Genomic DNA, 27,703 nt, shown 5'->3' on the forward strand with positions numbered 1-27,703 from the left:
GAACTAGGTATATCCAGTGTTAAAGACAGAATAATTGAAGTGAACCTCATGATAGCCCTGAGGCTTCTGCGTGGTGATCCTGATAACATTGTTTCCTTAAAATTGCTAGAATGTATGAACCATGGGACTACTGAGTCTAAATGGATCCAAACTACAGTTACACATATGAAGATGTTTGAACTAGACAACCTGTACAAAGTTGAGACACAACATTTCTTCCTTCCACCCTGGCGGACAGTTTCCTTCGATATCACAATACCGACATATCCACCTAAAGATTAATATACAAAGTATTTATCTCCAACACACTGCCAAACTGAGAGCTCTTGAACTCATACACACTCTACAGACTGATGATAATATCACACAGACCATCTACACTGGTGGATCTCTTAACACCGCCTGTGGGAGGGCTGGAAGTGCTATTGTTGTGACTCAACCTGACGGTAATATAATTGAGAAAGGGGTTAGAATTAACAACTGGGCATCCACTCTACAAACTGAAATAGTTGCCATACTCACAGCTATAAAATTCATTGAAACCACTGTCACTGACAGTCTCATCATCACTGACTCTCTATCCTCACTACTTGGCCTTGACACCCTCGACTCAGGTTGTCACGCTCTTGTCTCTGAAGTCAGACACAAATATGCGTGCCTTGTTGACCGGGGTGTCAAGGTCAAACTGTTGTGGATCCTATCTCACATAGGCCTCATAAAACATGACCGAGTTGATGCCCTCGCCAAACTCGCGTCTAACAAAGACACCGTTGAATACAATTTGGGTCTGTCAAAAAGAACCCTTAAAACTGTAATTAGGAAAGAACTTATTAATGAGTTTGACGCAAGTAGACCAGTGCAAACAGGCACTAGTCGATCCATAGTTTACCATGATGAGATGTATCAACTGAAACATGTATATGGAGCAAGCAACAAGATCACTAGATTACAAGAAGTTGTAACCGCTAGATTAAGGTTAGGATATAAGTACCTCTGGCTGTATGTTCCTCAAGCAGATGTAAACAAGACTAAATGTAAAGTGTGTAGCCAGACATATGGCCACACACTTGAACACTACGTCCTTCTACTGTGTGAAGATAGAATCTTTTAGGGACAGGTCCAAGCACACTGTGTGTGAAATGGCACAACACTTCATCTCTAATGGCAAGATAGCCGACATATTAAGATTGTATCCCTTTTTTTTGCACTTAGTAACTATATCAGTTCTCATGTACAGAACCAAATACACAATGTGCTTGAATACTTCTCACGTAAATGTGAATAACAAAGTGTGCGGCCAGACATACTGCCTCACACGCCTGTTCTCACGCATTTGTGAATAAGTTACCCTTTATGTATAGAACCAAACAAATAATGTAATTGAAATACTGTGTAACATTCAGTGCCATAATATCCTGACAACGGGGGTTAATTATTATGACCCGTTGTAAACTCTACTCTGTAATCCTTTTGCGCTACCGCTCACAGGATGAGTGTGGGGTGCACAATAAAGTAGCCGCTGTAAGAGACAAAATAAAAAAAAAAAAAGTAATGCTCATTATGAATTTAAAGAACTAAGTAAGATAAAGATAATAAAGAGAGAAAATACGAAAGTACATAAAGCAACGATATAATGATACAATAAATGAACGCCGATGCAGGAAAAATTCTAGAAATAGTGAGATTACAAATTATCATAAATAATACAAGAGCAAAATACAACACTATGACCATAATACAGTAATACAGTGAAACCTCTATAGAACGAATTTCCCACTCCCTATAATCCGTTTGATGGAGGCTTCACATCTAACGGGCCCGCGATATAACGGACATATATATCAGCCAGGCTCCCCTCCCATGTCACACATGTAAGGGGGCACCGGCCGGCTCTCTCCCAATATACACACGGCCCCACCTGATGACTTCTCCAGAAGATACAACTTATAGTCTCTGAAAAAGTCCAGACCTGACCCTACATTAGCGAGGGCAAATGTCAGGAGATCCTTCGCCGCCCCCCCGATCAGCTCAACCTGACGGCTCGCCTCCCAATATATAGGACGTGCTAGTCCTCCCTCTGCAGACAGAGAGCGAGAGAGAGACAGAGAGAGAGAGTGTGTCTTGTAAGGAGGAAGGGCCAGCTACTACACCACCAGGCCCGCTCGAGAGGAGGCAGAGAGGACCGGAGGCAGTCGCCTCCGGTCAGGACCGAGACTTCCCTCCGGCGCCCAGCTAAGCAGTCTCCCATAGAGACACCCAGGACCACCTGCTAGGCCTCCCCTAGGTCACGTGAGTTTTTGTCAGAGCTTTCCATGGGATGAGTTACTTACGTGGGAAGTGTATTCATTTCATGTTCGTGTCCGAGAATCAGAGTGTCTAGTAACGTAATATGATGTCCTAGTAACGTAAATATAATGTCCTAGTAACTTCAATAGAAGGTGTTATTAATGTGTCCATGTCATTTTCGTAATTAATAAAGAGTTGTAACGAAGCGGTGTTTGAGAAGTCGCCCTTAAGACGTAATAGATGTGCATTGACGTATAAGATCCGATAAGTGTAAATATCTATCACGGCCACGCTACCAAAATCTTCCTCTCTTTTATACTCTTATACTATCAATATTCTACCTATATGTAATCTTCTTCATGTGAGATTTGTCTCATTACAATGGTGGCAGCGAACTATATACGTTAATCCACGCCCTCCTCGCTTAGTTATTATAATGGTAGTAGCGAACTTAACGTAAACTCACGCCTTCCCTCGGTTAGCCATAACACCTGGCTCGTCTCACCCTTCATTTGTTTCAGTCTAAGTATTGTCTACAATTGTGTAATAAGTAATTCCTGTGTCGTAGCGTCGTAGCGTGCCCCGCCCCGCCGTTCCGTGCCCCGCAAAGCCCCGGCCTGGCCCGATCAACCACGCCCCGGCTCCCCCCCCCACCTCACCCGCCACGCCTCGCCTCGCCTCGCCTCCACCCGCCTCGCACCGTCCAGTGTGACCACCAATCCCCATATGTTTTGTCCCGTGAGTTATGTTTCGAAATCTGTGGTTAGTGTTACTTAATATTGCGATAATTACAGAGCTTCACTCAGTGTGTTTTTATGTTAGTATGATTTGTAGTGTACTCTGACGCGTAGTGATAAATAATATTCAATGTAGTGAGCAGAGCTTAACTCCCCAACCCAGCCTAATGAGAATATTGTCGTGACGGAAACTATAGTTGCCAAACATTGACGTAACGTATAAAGTAAATATTTGTTTTTCTTTACGGATACACTTCCAACTAATCCATCATCCCTTTCGGATTGTTTCTGTCAACTGTCACACACAGTACCGCCCCATGGCTAGCCGGAATCCGACCACAGCACATATAAGAAGAGAAGCAGTAGAGTGAGGAATGCAGCACCACACCCGCCACACACCACCCCACTTCTTTCAAGTCCTCCCTGGTCTAGGATTAAGAAGATTTTATATTTTTCTACTCTAGGAAGTTAAGGAGTGTGGAATGTAGCGCCACACAACGAACCCTGGTGAGCCCAGCCAGGGAGAGATTCACCACTGTGGAAGGTGTAAGACAGGACGGTCTTTGGTCTCGCCGACACTCACGTACGGAGGGCGAGCCCTGGTCCGCAGAACCTGCCTTACAGTCATCTAAGGAGACGACAGCCCAAGCAGTGGACTGGCTTTCATCCCGGCCGGAGGGGGCCGACGGCAGATGAACAGAAAATCGTCTGGAATATGTTGAAAATGATGATGTTGCAGAGAAGAAATACAGATGGAGCAGAAAAATTCATCTGGAATATGACAGAAAACGAAGATGTATAAAGAAACGCAGATGAACAGAAAAATCGTCTGGAATATGAAAATGAAGATGTATAAAGAAACGCAGATGAACAGAAAAATCATCTGGAATATTATAGAAACCAGGAGGAAGTGAGCAGAAGTCAGATGTGGTGACACGACCTACAAAGTGCGGTATTGAAGAAAGAAAAACGTGCTATGTGAAGACAGAAGACACGCTGTGCTGACATCAGAAGAAAGTCGACTATGAAAAGGTGGATAATCAAAAGGACCAACCGACTACCGCTGTTGTGCTGCCGGCATTCCTTATTTTCAGATACCAGCTGGATGGAGGACTTGAGCCATGCTGGACCAAACAAATGTACTGATGTTGTTGATGTTGTTGATGTGTAATATAAAGATATAACACCCTAACACGTGAAGTAGGAGCATTTTTTTTATGTATTTTGAAGTATTTCATTCTCTGATTTTTGTTAACATGTACTACAAAGAATGTTTTTTTTAGATTAGTCACTTTTTCTATGAGTTCATTTGATCAATGTTTTGTATTACCAAATGCAATGTTGTAGACATACTACTGAGTGGGACGAATTATTATTTTGACACGGCCTGGTTAGGCAATGTAACACCTGTTTTTGTTTGTAGAAGGTGATATGCAAGTTTGCCTCGGACTCTATGCTAGATATGAAGGATCTTTAGATCACTCTATGTTCACTTACGGTGTATGTATTTTTTTTTCTCCTGTCATAGAAGCTTTAATCTTGGCGGGAGGTATAGTAAGCTTTGTCAGATCAAACTATGCCAGTAGAAAAACATACATCTCTAGTGTTATAATTTGTAAAATGTAAGGATGCATTATCGCCTCAGGGACTATATTAGATACTGCACATGATGTTACTGTCTACTTAAAATGTGTCATCAGTGCTCTGAGCATGAAAGCTTTGGTCTTGGCGGGAGGTGTAGTGATGGGTTGTCAGACCACAGCTTACATCTCAGAAACAGTCCTCTTGACCCGACATTAGGGAGGTCAAGTGTAGGGTAACTCTCACGGTTGACCAAGGGTTATATATCAGCCAGGCTCCCCTCCCATGTCACACATGTAAGGGGGCACCGGCCGGCTCTCTCCCAATATACACACGGCCCCACCTGATGACTTCTCCAGAAGATACAACTTATAGTCTCTGAAAAAGTCCAGACCTGACCCTACATTAGCGAGGGCAAATGTAAGGAGATCCTTCGCCGCCCCCCCAATCAGCTCAACCTGACGGCTCGCCTCCCAATATATAGGACGTGCTAGTCCTCCCTCTGCAGACAGAGAGCGAGAGAGAGACAGAGAGAGAGAGTGTGTCTTGTAAGGAGGAAGGGCCAGCTACTACACCACCAGGCCCGCTCGAGAGGAGGCAGAGAGGACCGGAGGCAGTCGCCTCCGGTCAGGACCGAGACTTCCCTCCGGCGCCCAGCTAAGCAGTCTCCCATAGAGACACCCAGGACCACCTGCTAGGCCTCCCCTAGGTCACGTGAGTTTTTGTCAGAGCTTTCCATGGGATGAGTTACTTACGTGGGAAGTGTATTCATTTCATGTTCGTGTCCGAGAATCAGAGTGTCTAGTAACGTAATATGATGTCCTAGTAACGTAAATATATTGTCCTAGTAACTTCAATAGAAGGTGTCATTAATGTGTCCATGTCATGTTCGTAATTAATAAAGAGTTGTAACGAAGCGGTGTTTGAGAAGTCGCCCTTAAGGCGTAATAGATGTGTATTGACGTATAAGATCCGATGAGTGTAAATATCTATCACGGCCACGCTACCAAAATCTTCCTCTCTTTTATACTCTTATACTATCAATATTCTACCTATATGTAATCTTCTTCATGTGAGATTTGTCTCATTACATATACTTCGTTACATGGAGGCTTCACATCTAACGGGCCCCGATATAACGGACATTCATCTTTATATACTTCGTTACATGGAGGCTTCACATCTAACGGGCCCCGATATAACGGAATCTTCACCCCATATAGTCCGTTAAATAGAGGTTTCACTATAGAATAATAATCACAGTAACACACATATTGATTGTACAAAATAATGTCTTACATTGCCCGTCCTCAGCCTTCACCACCCTTCCCCATCCTTCCTCACCCTTCACCTCCTTTTCCCATCCGTCCTCAGCCTTCCCCTCCCTTCTCCTCCCTTCCCCATTCTGTCTCTCCTTTCCCTACCTGTTCTAAACCTTCCCTTCCCTTCCTCACCCTTTCTCACCCTTCCTATCCCTTCTCGACCCTTCTTCTTTCTCTCAGCTCTCCCGTTTCTCTGGTTCCTGACTTGAGAAGGTGAAGAGACGTCATGTTAGGTAACAGTATTAAGCAGGGAACAACACCATCACAAGACCTATATTAAGGAGCTTCAATAAAAACTAATAGTATAGGTCTTAAAAGTGGCGCCTAACCTGCAAGTATGTGTCAAGCTTCTCACTAGTCAATAGGTTGACAAATGGTTATGCTATGTTAACTGTTGTCTGAAATTCTACTTCTATTACGACTATTTTTTTTTCGGGGGGTCTCCTTCCTCTCCCAATAGCCACACCTTCGCCGCCATTTTATTACCTTAAAATTAAATATCCTAATACATAAGTAGCTATCCTAGCTGTGTTGACTTAGTTGAGCCGCAGATCTATGCGGCATTCAGTGACTGTTGCCTCATAGTCAATATCTGCAACTGTTGTCGGTTTTGGGGCCGATACTCTCGTACCCCTGAGGCAGAGCAAAGCAGACCTAAGGAGAGAGAACGACAGTCGACATCTTATCCACAACATCTGGGCTGCTGCTTCGGTTCGGATAGCACCTCCGCGAGTCTGGCGTAGAAGCATCTTGCACTTGGTCCCATCCCACCAGAGGTTGCAAACACCAGAGGAGTGAAGCTGCCTTGATCAACGTTCTGAATTCTCTCCCCATATGCCCTTATCTTGTCGTTCTCGTTCCTCCTGTGTGCAGCATCGAGAGCTAAGGTACGGTGACATGCGGCCATGGGATCAAATATCCTGATGTCGAAGAAGGCTCGCTGTCCCCGCGTCCAGAATCCTCGAGCACTGACGTCAACACAGGCTTCGTTGGATGTGTTTGAAGTCCTATGTTGGAAATTCTCACCGTCCAATGGAAGGAGGTTCGGTTCTACCCTGACATCACGACAGATTTCCTTCAACATATTTGCTGTGAGATCCCTTACTTCGTCATGTCTCATGCATATGAAGCCCCCTTTCTTGTACACCATGGCGTGATCTACATCATAGGAAGAGCCACGCACGCAATGGAAGGCCAAACCTTCTACTAACCTACCATACCTTAGAGCAATGGCATCTGTAAATTCTTGTTTATTGAGACTGAAACCATTTGCCCTTATCGGTAACGTAGTTAACCAGTTCGAGGCGCCCACCGCCTGCACTATAGCTACTTTTTTTTTCAAATTCTCTGGTACTTGCAGCGTCAGTTGCTGCAACTTATCACTTTGGCCGTGCTGCCGTTCTGTCGTAATGGACCTTCGAATCTTGTTTACTTCACTGGTATCCACCTCCCCTGTTGCATTTTGAGCTATTATGTGGTCAGTGAGGGCTGCCGTGAGCTTAGCTGAGTTTTGATGTTCGGTGGCAGCAATCTTCTCTGGATTGGTCAATCCCATTCCTCCCAGTCTCGGTGGTAGTGCAAGGAGTGATCTTTCTGCTGGGGTTAAGTGAAGGTGTTTCACTAATTTGGGAATGAAATTGACGCTGATAGCTTCTTCCAGAGGGTGGAGGAGGGGTCTGTTATCAGGGATAGTGCCCATCAGGTAGTTCCAGCGATGCTTGACTCCATGGGTGAATGCCGCAAAAGCCGCATGTGGCTCTATGTTAGCAATATCGGACAGAGCTGGATTTCCCTAACCCACACATTCACCTTTCCCGTTACGTACTCGGTCTTGAAGTCCGTCGTGCCGATTACTGCTCCTGGGTGTCTTTGGCCATCCTTTGTTATTTTGACCTCACTTCCACCGAACACCTCTATTGCCCGTTCATAATGTTCTGGCTTCACAATGAGGAAAGACTTGCTGGCGTTTAGGTGGTACCCTATTTGTGGGCCTCGTGATGTTACCAGGTCCCGCCACTTTTGATGTCCTCCACTTTTCCTGCTCCTGTAAGGTCGTCAGCATACGCCACTTGCTTGACCTCAGTTGTTTCAAATTTTATTGTGTGTTGGAGCACGGATAGGCCTATTGCATACATTCCCATTGAAACAGGGTCCCCCTGTGTTGCTTCCTCGGTTGACTGTATGATAGTATCCCCTCTTAGAGACTTGTGGTTTAGTATATAGAGGTCTGGTGGATTCCTATAGGAGTTTTCAACATACACTGCAAGGTTTGGACACTTGATCTTGATGTTGTGCAGTGCGGCCTTGCGGTTAAGTATGTTGAATGCGTTTGAAACGTCCACCAGGAGAACGGCCTCACAATCACGCTGCTCAAATATCGTTCTCATGGCGCGAGTAGCATCTTCCCTCCCAGCCTGGTAGCCAGCACAAACTTGCAGGTTCCCTGCTGCTGCCCTGACATCATCCTTTACCACCTCCATTATGCATTTGATGATGATCCACCTAAGCACTTCCCCCACCCCTATAGGCCTACATCTTGCATTCTTATCCAGGGGAATGAGGAGGCAGGCCTACTACCCGGACTTCTGTGTCCGGGTTGTAGGGGCATGCGTGCGCGCGTGGGTGTGTAGGCCGCCCTCTGAGGGCGACAATCCACACATCAGAGTGATACACTGGGAGCAAGAATTGTCACACCTAACACTTGTTTACATATCCTTGGCAGAAATAACCACTATTTCTATGGTCACACTGATGTAAGAGTAGTTATATATACTCCTCACTTAGTCGGCTGTCACTACATGAAGTGATCGTTACTTGTGGGAGGCGACTGCAAGCGTAGAACACTTGGCCCATAGGGGCGAGAGTCTCGATACCACCCCCGCCAAAGTAAATTGAAATTGAAATAGTTTATTTAGCCAGAAAAACACAGATACAGAGTGGATAATAATAACAATATTAACATGGCTAAGCCAGTTGAGAGCCTGAGCCTATCGACACTGGCACTGGCACCTGGTACCTGCACCAGCTGTCCCGCCAAGCACTCACAACTCTGTCGGTGATCGCCGGTGAACACACGGACTATTTACGTTTAATGCCGTAAGGGATGAGAAGAACCTTCGGTGACAATGCTTAGGGCGACATCCGATATTCACCGACACACTGTGAAATTCCCGCTCCCACACTCCGAATATGTCCCCTTCAATAACACTTTAGATCAGGAAGGACAGTCCACCACACCCACGCCGCCTCCTACTACTACTAATACTACTACTAATACAACTAATAATAATAATAATAATAATAATAATAATAATAATAATAATAATAATAATAATAATAATAATAATAATAATAATAATAATAATAATAATAATAATAATAATAATAATAATAATAATAATAATAATAATAATAATAATAATAATAATAATAATAATAATAATAATAATAATAATAATAATAATAATAATAATAATAATAATAATAATAATAATAATAATAATAATAATAACAATAATAATAATAATAATAAATAAAAAGGTGTCCATTAAACAGAAATAATAAAGTGATCCTGTTGTCCCAAAAGTAGACTGAGTTATTCATGAACAGATCTGAGTTGTCTTGATCCTATTCGTCGTACCAATTAAGTTCTTACCTTATAATTCTTTATCATCACTTTCATGTATGATTTTAGAACTTTATGTTGAGACTGGAATTTGAAGAAGCCATTGGCAAGGATTCCAGGCGCTTGGAAAGCGACCGTGTTGCTGAAATGACTCATGTCCTTCAGGCAGATGACGTCGGTGTCAGTGTAGATGCCTCCCCAGTGCCATACCAGTGCCACCCTCATCATGTCGCTCACGTGAACCTTAAGCCATTCTGTAAGATCACATCATCTCTGAGTCAGATCTGGAGATGTATTCTTTTTATCTCAACATATTTTCTCTTATTTTGAGGAATAACCACCTTATAATATCATCTGTGTGTGTGTGAGAGAGAGAGAGAGAGAGAGAGAGAGAGAGAGAGAGAGAGAGAGAGAGAGATCTGCATTACTGTAGATTTACTTTTTGAAACAAAATTTCAATCAATCCATTAGACAAACTTCCCGAAAAAGTCTTTGGGCTCACTCCTTCATTTGTCAGTTGCTCTCATTTAAGTTATAATAACACTGAACTCACAGAGTCATCATCTGTCAGAAACTTCTGTACAGATTAACTTTGTGATCACATCGTCTCCAATTTGAAAAATAAACAACTCTAGCTAACCTGTAAAGATTTGACTTGTTAAAAAAAAAACAGTGATCTGATAGTTTTCCCGTTAATTTCTCCTGGTTTGAGAAGGGTCACTTCTAACCCGTTGTCCAATCATCCAACTAAACAATGATTACTTCGCCTCGTCTCTTTTACTTAATGTATTTACTTCTTACTTCAGACCACACCTCTTTTTAACCCAACTATATCACTGGCTTTCTGAATACCAAGACAAAATACAATGATTCTACTCTATCATCACAGAACACATGCATGTCGTTTTTATGATTATTATTTACTTTCAGTTGTTGTATATACAGTATAGTATGTACCCACCGTATATTAAGCACTTTTATGGATGTTATTCTGCTAGAAAGTAAAGTAGTTTTTTATCTTTATTGATAATGTTATTACAGAAAGACTACAGTAAAAGCCATATCTTTAAACTCACTTTCATCTTTCGTCCACGTTTTCCCGTTAAAGAATTTCTCCAGAGGCGTTCTCTGAAACACGTCGGTGAGATCAGCTCCCGCGAGGTTCAGGTTGGGGTAGTGATGCAGGAGGTGACGAATTAAGCCGTCCCCATCGTCAACGATCATCGTCGTCATAATGAACCACACCACAAGACTTGGGTTTTGACGTGCCCAGCTGATGATGTGAACAAGTTGGTAGTTTTCATTTTTAGTAATCTGTAATTTGTAGCTCTATTGTTACTAAGTATTGTACTATAGTTGCCCAGCTCAAGGAAAGGATCCTATTGGTAATAAGCAAATGATGATAAGTTAGGTTATTATCCTAAACTGAATCAATTGACTGTTTACTACTGTTTGTATATGTAATTCCTATCTATGATTGCATTGTCTATATACATGATAAATTTATGTGAACGTTTATGATGACTCTCTTAGTGAATAATTATCTACGGGTAAATCTATTTCAGGACAACTGCAGGACAATTTGCTTGTGTTATCTTTACTGTGTTCCTTAAAACTAATAGAACATGAAAATAAATAAGATAAGGTATTGAAGGTTCCAAGTGTTCCCTGAAGAAGGCAGTGATGGGTAGGGAAACACCGGGTAACACTGAAGTCCATTTATTAACGGATAGGAGATATACAAGTAGTGACTAGAGTGTGACTTGCACGACCCACTGAGTCAGACTGAGGCTGCCTTGCCATATGGCAGCCTCAGGGCAATGTTGCCACATATCACGTGCAGTGTTGCCACGTAATTACATATATAAATGCTACTCGGCACAGTAACTTATATACAAGGTTGCTACTCGGCACAGTAGCTTAGATACATAATCTACATCTCCCTCCCCCCCTCACGCTCATAGTCTTTGTCTTGAGCGGACTTCTTAGTCCTAAGTCGCTCCGAGCGTCGAGGTGCACTGTGGGGCGGATTCTCGGGAGGTGTAGGAGACTCGTCCTCGGTCAGGGGACCAGCAGCTGGGGGTGGGACTGGCCGGAGGAAGCGGCGGTTCCTCCACCAGAAGCGGCCGCTTGGCATCCTGACCTTGTGTCCCGCGACCGGCCGACGCCCATCAATATGCCCACCTTGTCCCAACGTGTCGTCGTTGGGTCCTGGACGCGGACAAGGGCACCAATCTCCAGCGGCTGAAGAGGGCGGGCACGGTCGTCATACCGAGCCTTGGCGTCCTTGGCACGTGAAGCGGCGCGGCGGTCACAGCTCTCGGCTCTGGTCTACCACTCCTTCACAAAGGCCTTGGCGTGTGCAGGAACGCAAGAGCGGAGAGGGTGACCATACAGGACCTGGGCAGGGGAGCGTCCTGTGTGGGTGGGAGTATTACGTAACTCCAGGAGTCCTTTGTCAAACGCCTCACAGTCTATGTTGCCTGTAGGGGCCACCTTGAGGATGAGGTGCTTGACTGTCTTGACCGCAGCCTCAGCGCGGCCGTTTGACTGTGGGTAGTGGGGTGTTGACACGATGTGGCGGACTCCCCAACGCTCCAGGCATCCTGTGAAGTCCCGGCTGGTAAACTGTGGCCCACCGTCCGTCCGCAGACGTACGGGGAAGCCCAGGTCACGAAAGAGGTGCCGGAAGTGGCGATTGGTGACCGCGGACGTCGTGTACGAGCCACAGATTACCACCACAGGCCAGCCAGAGAGTCGGTCGGCGACAACTAGGAAATGTTTCCCAGCTGTGCTGAAGAAATCAGCTGACACGGACTCGAAGGGCCTGGTGGGTTTGTCGTCGCACAAGAGGGGCTCCTCCTGTTGACTGGGCTGCATGATCTGGCACGGCTCATAGACACGGACCGTATTGACGATATCCGCGTCAATGCCGGTCCAGTACACAGCCTGCCTTGCGCGGCGCTTGGTGGCCTCTGCTCCACGATGGCTGTCGTGTAAGCGGGCCAGAACGCGACGACGGAGAGCTGCAGGGACGACCACACGGGCACCGTACAGGACGAGTTCCCCATCTGCGTAGAGGTCCTCACGTATCATCCAATACGTGCGTAGGGAGTTGTGGAGGTCAAAACGGTCGCGGGGGAACCCAGTCCTCACACTCTCCAAGAGCTGAGTGTAGGAGAGGTCGTCGCGTGCCGCGGTCCGTAGTTCCTCAAGGGCCAGATCGCTGTCAGGTGGCGACACTGAGGCCTGGGTGCTGGCGAGGGACTGTACGGCCTGCAAAGTGTCGATGTTGCTGACGGAGAAACCGGCCTCGGTGCTGAGCATCTCTTCTTCAGGTGTCGGGCGACTGACTGGGGAGCGGGAGAGGGCATCCGGGATGCACAACTCCTTACCTGCAGGCCAAGCTGCGGTGAAGACGAAGGCCAAAATCTTCTTCTTCAGGTGCTAGAGGCGGGGATTCTCGATAGCGTCCAGCGAATAGTGGTTAAGAAAGGGGACCAAGGGCCTGTGGTCTGTGATGAGGTCGAAGTGCTGTAGGCCAATCAAGTAGAACTTGCACTTCGATAAGGCCCATACCACTGCCAGCAGCTCCAGCTCGATGGTAGCGTAGCGAGACTCAGCATCGGTGAGGAAGCGAGAGCCACACTGTACGAGCCGGTACTTTACTCCACCGTGATCCTGGAGAAGGGCGTAACCAACCCCGTACAGGCGCGACACGTCTGTCTGGAGGACGGTGGGGAGCGCTGTGTCGAAAGTAGCGAGGATAGGTGGACTTGACAGGGCCTCCTTCACCTTATGAAAGGCGAGGTCGTGGTCAGGGGTCCACGTGAAAGTCCTCTTGGGGCTCATCAGGGGGCGGAGAGGCCCGGCAGTGGCGGAGACGTCAGGAGAAAATTCTGCCAGCTGGTTCACCAGGTCCATGAAAGACCTGAGATCCGTAAGGTTGGCAGGTTTGGCAAAGTCCGCTATGGCGCAAACTTTCTCCGGGTCCGCAGCAATGCCATCCCTTGAGAGTCGATAGCCGCAGAAAGACACGGCAGGTGCGGCCAAGACGAACTTCTCGGCATTCAGAGTGATGCCGTGCGTCCTACACCTGGTCAGTACCTCGTCGATGCGGCGAAGATGCGTCAGGTAGTCCTCATCGTAGAGGAGGATGTCATCCACTACCTTCACTCAGTTGGTCACGCCTTGAAGTGCCATGTCACCACAGAGACAGAAGGCGTCCCCCGTAGCAGCGAATCCCATAGGGCCACGGCAGTAGCGGAAGCGTCCGTAAGGCGTGATGAAAGTGGTCAGTGGCTGATCCTCCTTCTTCAGTGGGATCTGCTAGTAACCACAGAGGGCGTCCATTGTCGAAAAGTACCGTACCTTCGGGTCCACACTCCGTATTGCTGCAAAAGGTGTGGGTGTGCGCCATGAAGGTTCCAAGTGTTCCCTGAAGAAGGCAGTGATGGGTAGGTAAACACCGGGTAACACTGAAGTCCATTTATTAACGGATAGGAGAAATACAAGTAGTGACTAGCATGTGCCATGCACGACCCACGGAGGCAGACTGAGGCTGCCTTGCCATACGGCAGCCTCGGGGCAATTTTGCCACATAACACGTGCAGTGTTGCCACGTAATTACATATATAAATGCTACTCGGCACAGTAGCTTATATACAAGGTTGCTACGCGGCACAGTAGCTTATATACAAGGTTGCTACTCGGCACAGTAGCTTATATACAAGGTTGCTACTCGGCACAGTAGCTTAGATACATAACCTACAGGTATAATAATGAAACCTTTGTAAAATGACCGTCAATTGATCCTCTCTGGGTTAGTCGTGGTGACACCAGAGTAATACACAAGCTATATGGTGAGACGAGATCAGCCCTTATGGACAACTCATTTCTACTCTTATACGTGTTTCTATACCGGCCGACCTCCCGTATTACCACAAACGATAGATTGACAAGCGACTTAAATAGTTCAACTTGGTCCTTAGCAGTCAAGGTTTGCACTGAGTCGACCTCCGCCTAAACTCACCGGCATTTCCTTCAGTCTTCTTACAGTCTCATAAAATAAGTTAAGTCATGGTAAAAAAACTGAAGAAAAAAATGTAGCCTGGACAAAAAATAACATATATTATGGTACTAAGTTAAAGAAATATAAAGATATTAGGAACGACGTAGAGATGATTTTAGAGGTGATAGCTACAAAACAAAAAAAGGGAAAATTAATTTATACACCACAGAAGAGCACACCAAAGCAAATAGCAGCACGTATAATGTACTGCGCACATCATTGTAATCCTTAATATCTCTTCTATTCATTTTACGCTACATAACAGTCAAATCCACCGCGCTTGTATAGTCACAGAAAACGGGAAACGTTGGTAAAGGATAACTCACTTAATGTATGTTGTTTTATATGAATTATACCAAGGTACAGTCATATAATATTAAGTGTATGTACTTATAGCATTAAGGAGAACTCAAGGTAACTATAGGATGATTGGAAAGGTCCAATTGATACGGACTAGTGATAAGTGTAGATCGTGTTTGAAGGTCATACTATTTACGTCTGTGAACGATTAGTGAACATAGCTACCGCAGGTATCAGATGAAAATATAAGAGAACAATGATCTAAAAAAAGGATAAATGTATCAGGCCTATGTGAGGTGTTGGAAGTGATCCAGAAACTATACTTCAAAGAAAATATCTTGTATGCCTCGGTGTGAGCTTAATACACCTCGTTATCTCATGTGACGAATAACCACGAACAGTGAGATGATCAGAGAATCTTGTGAATGTGTTCAACGATTGCAAAGTGTGAGGGGAGGATCCCTAAATACAGATTGAAGTAAAGTGGATATACCCACGCCACGAAAATACGACGCTAGGCTTTGTTCGGGTTGGCTCCCATTCTGCCCCGGGCTACAGTTTTGAGTTAATGATATAGCCCAATTAATTTCCCCAGGAACTGGCAAACCAGATCCTTACAGTAATATGTAATTTAGGATTAAGATATAAAATTATAAGGCATAAGGTCACAATAGATAGGAAAGTGTTCATGTGAGGACCCGAATAATTAAAGATTGGAAACTGTAGGCCTAGTTCAGTGAGAGACGCGGGGCCTCTTCCTTAGTGGTACCAGCTCTCTCACCAAGACAGGTACGCACGCGTCCAGCGTCGGCCATTACCACACTATAAGGGACTCGCCATGTGTGGTGTGTCTGCTTATGGCCATGATGCACCTCCACTGTGAATCTGTGGATACCCTACATATCACCACCCAGGATAAGAGAAAATAATTGTATGTTTGAGAAATTTCGCGGTCACTACGTGGAGCGACCTAATAATACCAGGCGTGGAACCAGTACTGGTATGATTACTTGGGAAGTATCCCATCTACTCAGCAAGAGTAGAGTGTGCACGAGGTACCTGGTATGTGTACCTAAGCATACCAAGGAGTTCCATACTGGTACGTGTGGAGTGTATAGGAGATGTGGTGCAATAACATGTGGTGCAGTCTGATGTGTTGGGTGTTATGGTAAGAAAGAATGACCGAGGTAAGGAGATCATTGGTTGCTATGAAGAATGAAGATGATAGTAGTAATTATTTTATGTAAGACGTATATTGATGTGAAGTGTAAAGAAAATAATAGTTGTTCTTCTGATGAAGGCCAACTCTTTTTGTATTGTGACTGGATGCAATATGTTTTATAAGGAATAAATTAGTTAAGTCATGCCCGATGTTTCACCCTTCTTCCCACTCTCGATTTGGTCTATGAAAAACCCAACCCAATGCCTAGCCTACTCTACCCGCTACCAAACGAGCTACATTTTGTCCAGGGGGGCCTGGTGGCAGCGACCTTAAAATTAGGAGTACAGTTAAGTTATCCCCTTAGAATTAGTGACCCCAGAATCGGACAGTATAATAAGCACCTATAAATTTTGTTAAGTTCATAACTCCCTCACCTCAGTGTGTGAGTGGAAATGACCCCGACTAATAGAGTTAGTTACCTGTACTATCACTCAGTCATTAAGTTTGGATGTTATGTTAATTCCTACTTTAGGTTTAGGCTTACAGATCGTTCTTCACACTTTTTTTAAGATAAATTTCATTATTTGTTCTTTCTGTATATACAGTATATGAAACGTAGAGTGACAGCGGGTGACGTAAATGCCAGATATGTTTGTAAAGGTGAATATAAACGTCATTAACAATCATGCTGGACATAATTGTTCTTCAGGAGGCTCCGGTTCCCAGTAGAAAGTGCTACGTTGATTACTAGGCATTTAATCTCCACAAACCAAGTACGTTACAAGATGGTACTCTCTCTCTCTCTCTCTCTCTCTCTCTCTCTCTCTCTCTCTCTCTCTCTCTCTCACCTCTCCACGGAGCACAGGGAACGATACAGTGGTCGGTAGTTGCAGGAAACATCAACCAGGAACACATTACGGTCGCTCACTCCTGGTGTTAGGTCCCTGAAACACAACACAGTGTTACTTGTGTTATTCATCTGAAATGTAACACAGTATTAATTTTGTTATTTCCATGAAAGAGAACACAATGTTCCATGTGTTACTTCCCTGAATCATTACACAGTATTATTTGTGCTACGTCTCTGAAATACAACACATTGATATTTCCATAAAACACAACACAGTGGCACTTCTGTTATACCCCTAAAACATAACTGTGCTACTTGTGTTACTTCCCTGAAACTCAGCACAGTGAAGCCTCTAGTTAATGGTTGAAGTTGTACGTAACTCACTGTTCTCAGTTTCTTCAGGAGTTCCCTCATTATTACGGCCAACAATTTCAATATCTTACGCGTTATAATAAACATAAAACATCTCTTTTGGTCAACATAACAACATACAAACTCTTCCCCTGTATGAGAGCTAAGTCCGCTCTCAGAAGCAACGCCTCTCCCATGTGTTGAGTTGTTGACCACAGTCGTTATTTATTATGATACAGTAAAGAAAAATTATAATCTAAAGGTATTGTTTTATGAGCAACATTGTCTTCACTTCTATGTCATCCCCGTTCCCGTCGTGCCAGGAAATTGTTCTCTTCATGTTAGTGCCTTCCCTGCTCTCTTACGCCACCCCATCCATCTCCAACTTACAGCTCCTTAAATACAGTGTATTCACTAACTTCCTATTATACAAGAAATTTTCCTATTTTTGTGTACAGTGCACACCTAATATATATACTGTACGTATTGGTCACTCTTCAACAATAACGCCGTTCACTACACGCTCTCCAGTAATGACTGAAAAAAATGTGTTACATCAATAGATGCAGCAGCACACACACTTACATCAATAGCAGCAGCAGCAAACACTTACATCAATAACAGCAGCAGCACACACACTTACATCAATAGCTGCAGCAGCACACACACTTACATCAATAGCTGCAGCAGCACACACTTACATCAATAGCTGCAGCAGCACACACACTTACATCAATAGCTGCAGCAGCACACACACTTACATCAATAGCAGCAGCAGCACACACTTACATCAATAGCTGCAGAAGCACACACACTTATATCAAGAGTTGCAGCAGTACACACTGACATCAATAGCTGCAGCAGCACACACTTATATCAAGATCTGTGGCAGTACATACTTATATCAACAGCTGCAGCAGTACAGACATACATCATTAGCTGCAGCAGCACAGACATACATCATTAGCTGCAGCAGCACACACACTTATATCAAGAGCTGCAGCAGTACACACTTACATCAATAGCTACAGCAGCACACACTTATATCAAGAGCTGCAGCAGTACAGACTTACATCAATAGCTGCAGCAGTACACACTTATGTCAAGAGCTGCAGCAGTACGCACTTACATCAATAGCTGCAACAGCAAACACACTTATATCAATAGCTGCAGCAGCACACACTTACATCAATAGCTGCAGCAGCACACACACTTACATCAATAGCTGCAGCAGCACACACACTTACATCAATAGCAGCAGCAGTACACACTTACATCAAAAGCTGCAGCAGTACACACATATATCAAGAGCTGCAGCAGTACAGACTTACATCAACAGCTGCAGCAATACACACACTTACATCAATAGCTGCAGCAGAACACACTTACATCAATAGCTGCAGCAGCACACACACTTACATTAATAACTGCAGCAGTACACACTTACACCAATAGCTGCAGCAGCACACACACATATATCAAGAGCTGCAGCAGTACACACTTACATCAATAGCTACAGCAGCTCACAGCACACACATCAATACGTCTGCAGCAGTACACATCACTTATATCAACTGCAGCAGTACACACATCTTATATCAAGAGCTGCAGCAGTACGGACTTAGCTGCAGCAACACACACATCAATAGCTGCAGCAGAACACACCATCAGCTGCAGCAGCAACACACATTAATAACTGCTACACACCACTGCAGCAGCACACATATATCACAGTACATCAATAGCTGCAGCAGCACACACGTACGCAGCAGCACACACTTATATCAACAGCTGCAGCAGCACACACACTTACAACAATAGCTGCAGCAGAACACACTTACATCAATAGCTGCAGCAGCACACACTTACATCAATAGCTGTAGAAGCACACACTTATATCAAAAGCTGCAGCAGCACATACACTTACATTAATAGCTGCAGCAGCACACACTTATATCAAGAGCTGCAGCAGCACACACACTTACATCAACAGCTGCAGCAGTACACAAACTTATATCAAGAGCTGTAGCAGTACACACTTACATGCAGCTGCTGCAGCAGCACACACACTTATATCAAGAGCTGCAGCAGCACACACACTTATATCAAGAGCTGCACCAGCACACACACTTATATCAAAAGCTGCAGCAGTACACACTTACATCAATACCTACAGCAGCACACACATTTATATCAAGAGCTGCAGCAGTACACACTTACATCAATAGCTGCAACAACACACACACTTATATCAAGAGCTGCAGCAGTACACACTTACATCAATAGCTGCAGCAGCACACACACTTACATCAAAAGCTGCAGCAGCACAAACACTTACATCAATAGCTGCAGCAGCACTCACACTTATATCAAGAGCTGCAGCAGTACACACTTACATCAATAGCTGAGCATCACACACACTTATATCAAAAGATGCAGCAGCACACACACTTACATTAATTGCTGCAGCTCTATGTTTGTCTCTGGTACCCCCAAAATGTTCTACACTACTGAGGGTATACACAAACATTTGTTATCTTAAAAATAGGTTCTTATTCTCGTACGGGAGATATATACAGATGGACTACTGAGACAGAGCACTTTCACACTTAAAGGACTGGTGGTATCCACTCTATGTATCACTGCGCGCTGGTATGTACAGATGCCAGCATTCACAAGCTGAATACATAAAATGTAAATATGATAATTCATATACATAACATGGTGCATAACATATGGAAATATTACATAGAATTAATGCATGTTCTGTAATACTTTACTATACATAATTAATACAGTAATATAATAATGCACAGCTTAAGGTACTACTTCGTGTCCATATTATACAACAGCAGCACACACTTATATCAAGAGCTGCAGCAGCACACACCCTTACATCAACAGCTGCAGGAGTACACACACTTATATCAAGAGCTGTAGCAGTACACACTTACACCAATAGTTGCAGCAGCACACACACATATATCAAGAGCTGCAGCAGTACACACACTTACATCAAGATCTGAAGCAGTACATACTTATATCAATAGCTGCAGCAGTACACACTTATTTCAAGAGCTGCAGCAGCACACACACTTATATCAAGACCTGAAGCAGAATACACTTACATCAATAGCTGCAGCACACACACACTTACATCAATAGCTGCAGCAGCACACACTTATATCAAGAGCTGCAGCAACACACACACTTACATCAATAGCTGCAGCAGTAAACGCACTTATATCAAGAGCTGCAGCAGAACACACTTACATCAATAGCTGCAGCAGCACACACACTTACTTCAATAGCTGCAGCAGCACACACACTTACATCAATAGCAGCAGTAGCACACACACTTACATCTGTAGCTGCAGCAGCAATACACACTTATATCAAGAGCTGCAGCAGCAAACACACTTATATCAAGAGCTGCTGCTGTACACACTTACATCAATAGCTGCAGCAGCACACACACTTACATCAATAGCTGCAGCACCACACACTTATATAAAGAGCTGCAGCAGCACACACACTTATATCAAGAGCTGCAGCAGTACACACTTACATCAATAGCTGCAGCAGCACAGACTTATATCAAGATCTGCAGCAGCACACAATTACATCAAAAGGTGCAGCAGCACATAGACTTACATCAATAGCTGAGGCAGCACACACTTACATCAATAGATGCAGCAGCACAGACCTATATCAAGAGTTGCAGCAACACACACTTATATCAATAGCTGCAGCAGCACTCACTTTCATCAAAAGCTGCAGCAGCACACACACTTACAATACATCAATAGCTGCAGCAGCACACAGTTACATATATAGGTGCAGCAGCAAACGCTTATATCAAGAGCTGCAGCACCACACACACTTACATCAATAGCTGCAGCAGCACACACATATATCAAGAGCGGCAGTAGCACACACACTTACATCAAGAGCTGCAGCACCACCCACTTATATCAAGATCTACAGCAGTACATACTTACATCAATAGCTGCAGCCGCACACACATACATCAAGAGCTGCAACAGCACACACACTTATATCAAGATCTGCAGCAGTACACACTTACATCAATAGCTTCAGCAGTACACACTTACATCAAAAGCTACAGCAGCACACACACACTTACATGAATAGCTGCAGCAGCACACACACTTATATCAATAGCTGCAGCAGCACACACACTTATATCAAGAGCTGCAGCAGCACACACACTTACATCAATAGCTGCAGCACCACACACACTTACGTCAATACCTGCAGCAGCACACACACACTTATATCAAGAGCTGCAGCAGCACCCATACTTATATGAAGAGCTGCAGTAGCACATACACTTACATCAATAACAGGAGCACTCACACTTATATCAAGACTTGAATCAGTACATACTTACATCAATAGCTGCAGCGGCACACACACTTATATCAAGAGCTGCAGCAGCACATACACTTACATCAATAGCAGACGCACACACACTTATGTCAAGAGCTGCAGCAGTACACACTTACATCATTAGCTGCAGCATCACACACACTTACTGTATATCAAGAGCTGCAGCAGCACACCCACTAACATCATTAGCTGCAGCAGCACACACTTAAATCAATAGCTGCAGCAGCAGCACACACTTATATCAAGATGTGCAGCAGTACATACTTATATCAATAGCTGCAGCAGCACACACACTTATATCAGGATCTACAGCAGTACATACTTACATCAGTAGCTGCAGCAGCACACACATTTACATCAATAGCTGCAGCAGCACACACACTTGCATCAATAGCAGCAGCACCACACACACACTTATATCAAGAGCTGCAACAGTACACACTTACATTAATAGCTGTAGCAGTATATACTTACATCAATAGCTGCAGCACCACACACATTTACATCAATAGCTGCAGCAGCACACACACCTGCATCAATAGCTGCAGCACCACACACACACTTATATCAAGAGCTGCAGCAACACACACCTACATCAATAGGTGCAGCAGCACACACACTTATATCAAGAGCTGCAGCAACACGCACACTTATATCAAGATCTGCAGCAGTACACACTTACATCAATAGCTGCAGCACCACACACACTTACATCAATAGCTACAGCAACACACACACATACATCAATAGCTGCTGCAGCACACACTTACATCAATAGCTGCAGCACACACATATATCAAGAGCTGCAGCAGCACACACTTATATCAAGATCTGCATCAGCACACACGCTTATATCAAGAGCTGCAGCAGTACACACTTACAACCATAGCTGCAGCAGCACACACACTTATATCAAGAGCTGCAGCAATACACACTTACATCAATAGCTGGAGCAGCACACACACTTATATCAAGATCTGCACGAGTACACACTTACATCAATAGCTCTAGCACCAAACACCTTTATATCAAGATCTACAGCAGTACACACTTACATCAATATGTAATGAGACAAAACTCACAAGAAGAAGATTACATATAGGTAGAATATTGATAGTATAAGAGTATAAAGAGAGGAAGATTTTGGTAGCGTGGCCGTGATAGTTATTTACACTTATCGTACACTTATCGTATCTTATACGTCAATACACATTTATTACGTTCTTAAAGGCAACTTGTCAAACACTGCTTCGTTACAACTCTTTATTAATTACGAACATGACATGGACACATTAATAACACCTTCTATTGAAAGTTACTAGGACATTATTACGTTACTAGACACTGATTCTCGGGCACGAACATGAAATGAATACACTTCCCACATAAGTAACTCATCCCGTGGAAAGCTCTGACAAACACTCACGTGACCTAGGGGAGGCCTAGCAGGGAGACTGCTTAGCTGGAACACTGGTGTCGGGAGGGCGACTGCTTAGCTGGGACCCTGGTGTCGGGAGGGCGACTGCTTAGCTGGGACACTGGTGTCGGGAGGGCGACTGCTTAGCTGGGACACCGGAGGGAAGTCGGGGAGGGAAGTCCTGCAAGACTCTCCTCCCGTGAGCGGGACTCGGCTGTGGTGGACCTCCTCCTCCGATCCCTGTGTGTCTCTCTCTCTGACTCTGCCAAATTCCCTGAGGGAGGACTAGGACGTCCTATATATTGGGATGCGAGCCGTCAGGTTCAGCTGGTCGGGGTGGGGGGGGGGCGGCGAAGGGTCTCCTTACATTTGACCTGGCCAATGTGAGGTCAGGTCTGGACTTTTCAGAAACTATCTGGGAAAGTCATCAGGTGGGGCCGTGTATATTGGGAGAGCAACCGTGAGAGTTCCCCTACACTTGACCTCCCTAATGTCGGGTCAGACTGGAGTTTCTGAGATGTAAGACGTACTTTCTGGAGAAGTCATCAGGTGGGGCCGTGTGACATGAGAGGCCCTGGTTGATTTGTGGCCCCTTGAGTTGGGCTCCGAGGGTTACATTTGACCTGGCTAATGTGAGGTCAGGTCCGGCCTTTGTTCAGAGAGTAGGTTATTGTATATTGGAAGAGAGTCGGCTGGTGCCTTCTTACATGTCTGTTGTGGTGACATGTCACATGGGAGGGGAGCTAGTTGATTTGTAACCCTGGTCAGCCGCAAGAGATACCCTATACTTTTGACCTCCCTAATGTCGGGTCAAGTCTGGCTTTCCTCGCGATGTAAGCTGTGGTCTGACAAACCATCACTACAAATAGCTGCAGGAGTACACACTTACATCAATAGCTGCAGTAGTACACACTTACATCAATAGCTTCAGCAGCACACACTTACATCAAAAGCTATAGCAGCACACACACTTATATCAATAGCTGCAGCAGCACACACACTTATATCAATAGCTGCAGCAGCACACACACTTATATCAAGAGCTGCAGCAGCACACACACTTACATCAATAGCTGCAGCACCACACACACTTACGTCAATACCTGCAGCAGCACACACACACTTATATCAGGAGTTGCAGCAGCACCCATACTTACATCAATAGCTGCAGCAGCACACACACTTATATGAAGAGCTGCAGTAGCACATACACTTACATCAATAACAGGAGCACTCACACTTATATCAAGACTTGTAGCAGTACATACTTACATCAATAGCTGCAGCAGCACACACACTTATATCAAGAGCTGCAGCAGCACACCCACTAACATCATTAGCTGCAGCAGCACACACTTAAATCAATAGCTGCAGCAGCAGCACACACTTATATCAAGATGTGCAGCAGTACATACTTACATCAATAGCTGCAGCAGCACACACACTTATATCAGGATCTACAGCAGTACATACTTACATCAGTAGCTGCACCAGCACACACATTTACATCAATAGCTGCAGCAGCACACACACTTGCATCAATAGCAGCAGCACCACACACACACTTATATCAAGAGCTGCAGCAGTACACACTTACATTAATAGCGTAGCAGTATATACTTACATCAATAGCTGCAGCACCACACACATTTACATCAATAGCTGCAGCAGCACACACACTTACATCAATAGCTGCAGCACCACACACACACTTATATCAAGAGCTGCAGCAACACACACCTACATCAATAGGTGCAGCAGCACACACACACTTATATCAAGAGCTGCAGCAACACGCACACTTATATCAAGATCTGCAGCAGTACACACTTACATCAATAGCTGCAGTAGTACACACTTACATCAAAAGCTGCAGCACCACACACACTTACATCAATAGCCACAGCAACACACACACTTACATCAATAGCTGCAGCAGCACACACTTACATCAATAGCTGCAGCACACACATATATCAAGAGCTGCAGCAGCACACACATATATCAAGATCTGCATCAGCACACACGCTTATATCAAGAGCTGCAGCAGTACACACTTACATCCATAGCTGCAGCAGCACACACACTTATATCAAGAGCTGCAGCAGTACACACTTACATCCATAGCTGCAGCAGCACACACACTTATATCAAGAGCTGCAGCAGTACACACTTACATCCATAGCTGGAGCAGCACACACACTTATATCAAGATCTGCACGAGTACACACTTACATCAATAGCTGCAGCAGTACACACTTACATCAATAGCTCTAGCACCAAACACCTTTATATCAAGATCTACAGCAGTACACACTTACATCAATAGCTGCAGGAGTACACACTTACATCAATAGCTGCAGTAGTACACACTTTCATCAATAGCTGCTGCAGCACACACCCTTACATCAATAGCTGCAGCAGCACACACACTTACATCAATAGCTGCAGTAGTACACACACTTATATCAGGAGCTGCAGCAGTACACACTTACATCAATCGCTGTAGCAGCACACACTCTTATATCACTAGCTGCAGCAGTACACACTTACATCAATAGCTGCAGCAGCACAAACACTTATATCAATAGCTGCAGCAGCACACACACTTACATCAATAGCTGCAGCAGCACACACACTTACATCAATAGCTGTAGCAGCACACATTTACATCAAGAGCTGCAGCAGCACACACACACTTACATCAATAGCTGCAGCAGCACACCCACTTATATCAAGAGCTGCAGCAGTACACACTTATATCAATAGCTGTAGCAGCACACACTTATATCAATAGCTGTAGCAGCACACACTTATATCAAGAACTGCAGCAGCACACACTTATATCAAGATCTACAGCAGTACATACTTACATCAAAAGCTGCAGCAGCACACACCTACAGCAAGAGCTGCAACAGCACACACTTATATCAAGATCTACAGCAGTACATACTTACATCAGTAGCTGCAGCAGCACACACACTCATATCAAGAGCTGCAGTAGCACAGACACTTACATCAATAACAGTAGCACACACACTTACATCCTTGACCACCGAAGGGTCAAGACGTACCTGGCGCTCCTGTCGGAGCAGCCAGGTCAACTGTTATGTTGGCCCATACTAACTCCCTCCCTGAACCCTCCTCCCCACCGGAATATCAACAAGTTCTCGCCAGAAGTTACAACTTCATTTAGGAAAGGAATGGAACCAGTTTTAAACAGAGGTGAACAGTGGTGAACAGAGTTTAAGTCAGTGAGAACAACTCAACAGTGACAGTCGTACCCAAGTTAACCTTCACACAGTGAGGTCCCAGGTACTCAGTGATAACGGCCCGTGAGACCCAACAATAACCAGAGATGTGCTAATCCATCTACGATAGGAAGGCCTGGGACCACACCTCACTCATATTACATCATCTGTGAGGGAATTACTACACCACGCTAGGTCCCTCATAACACCATATGTGAGGGAATTACTTCACCACGTCAAGTCCCTCATAACACCATCTTTGAGGGAATTACTACACCACGTCAGGCCCTTCATAACACCATCTGTGAGGGAATTACTACACCACGTGAGGTCCCTCATAACACCATCTGTGAGGGAATTACTACACCACGTCAAGTCCCTCATAACATCATCTGTGAGGGAATTCGTACACCACGTAATGCCCCTCATAACACCATCTGTGAGGGAATTACTACACCACGTGAGGCCCCTCATAACACCATCTGTGAGGGAATTACTACACCACGTGAGGCCCCTCATAACACCATCTGCGAGGGAATTACTACACCACATGAGGCCCCTCATAACATCATCTGTGAGGTAATTACTACACCACGTGAGGTCCCTCATACCACCATCTGTGAGGGAATTACTACACCACGTGGTCCCTGATAACACCATCTGTGAAGGAATTACTACACCACGTCAGGTCCCTCATAACACCATCTGAGGGAACTACTACACCACATGCGGTCCCTCCTAACACCATCTGGGAGAGAGTTACTACACTACGTGTTTGCTGTTCAACACCTACATTAATCTGAATGTTCACTGTATGTTCCTTCACCTTTCTCTAATGAAGGCTTTTGTTAAACCACCAATGTATTTAATAAGTCATTTATGTCTTCTGTATATTTTCAGCCTTCAGGTTGCAGAACTTTTTCAATAAACCGTTAACTATTATTATTATTTATTATTATTAGATTTGTAGCAGTACACACTTACATCAATAGCTGCAGCTGCACACACTTTCATCAAAAGCTGCAGCAGCACACACTTACATCAATAGCTACATCAGCACACACACTTACATCAATAGCTGCAGCAGTACACACTTACATCAATAGCTGCAGCAGGACACACACTTACATCAATAGCTGCAGTAGCACACACACACACGTCACACCTTACCTGAACAGCTGCTGCAGGAAGAGAGCGTCAGTTTGATATAGCGGCAGCGTATTAGAAGAGAGTGGACACACAACGCTCTGCCACTTACTTTCGTTTCCTGTGAGGGATAAACCGATGTAGATATCCTCTCTCCCTCATAAGATCACCTAGGATTCTGTAATGAGTGG

At 44.6% G+C, this 27,703-nt stretch overlaps 1 protein-coding gene across 1 annotated transcript in view; it reads right to left on the bottom strand.

The window, feature by feature from the left end:
• Window positions 1–27,703, bottom strand: part of LOC121855370 (lactosylceramide 4-alpha-galactosyltransferase-like) — a 53,435-nt gene that overhangs the window by 10,070 nt on the left and 15,662 nt on the right. Inside the window, exons 2-5 of the mRNA XM_042350262.1 lie at window positions 27,537–27,633; window positions 16,933–17,028; window positions 10,628–10,824; window positions 9,582–9,805 (exon numbers count right to left, since the gene is read on the bottom strand). Coding sequence (XP_042206196.1) covers window positions 9,582–9,805; window positions 10,628–10,784 — 381 coding nt within the window. The 5' untranslated portion in view covers window positions 10,785–10,824; window positions 16,933–17,028; window positions 27,537–27,633. The remainder of the gene's footprint in view (window positions 1–9,581; window positions 9,806–10,627; window positions 10,825–16,932; window positions 17,029–27,536; window positions 27,634–27,703) is intronic.

The sequence above is a fragment of the Homarus americanus genome, unplaced genomic scaffold (genome assembly GCF_018991925.1).
Source record: "Homarus americanus isolate GMGI-L3 unplaced genomic scaffold, GMGI_Hamer_2.0 scaffold9293, whole genome shotgun sequence".
In the NCBI taxonomy this organism is placed as follows: domain Eukaryota; kingdom Metazoa; phylum Arthropoda; class Malacostraca; order Decapoda; family Nephropidae; genus Homarus; species Homarus americanus.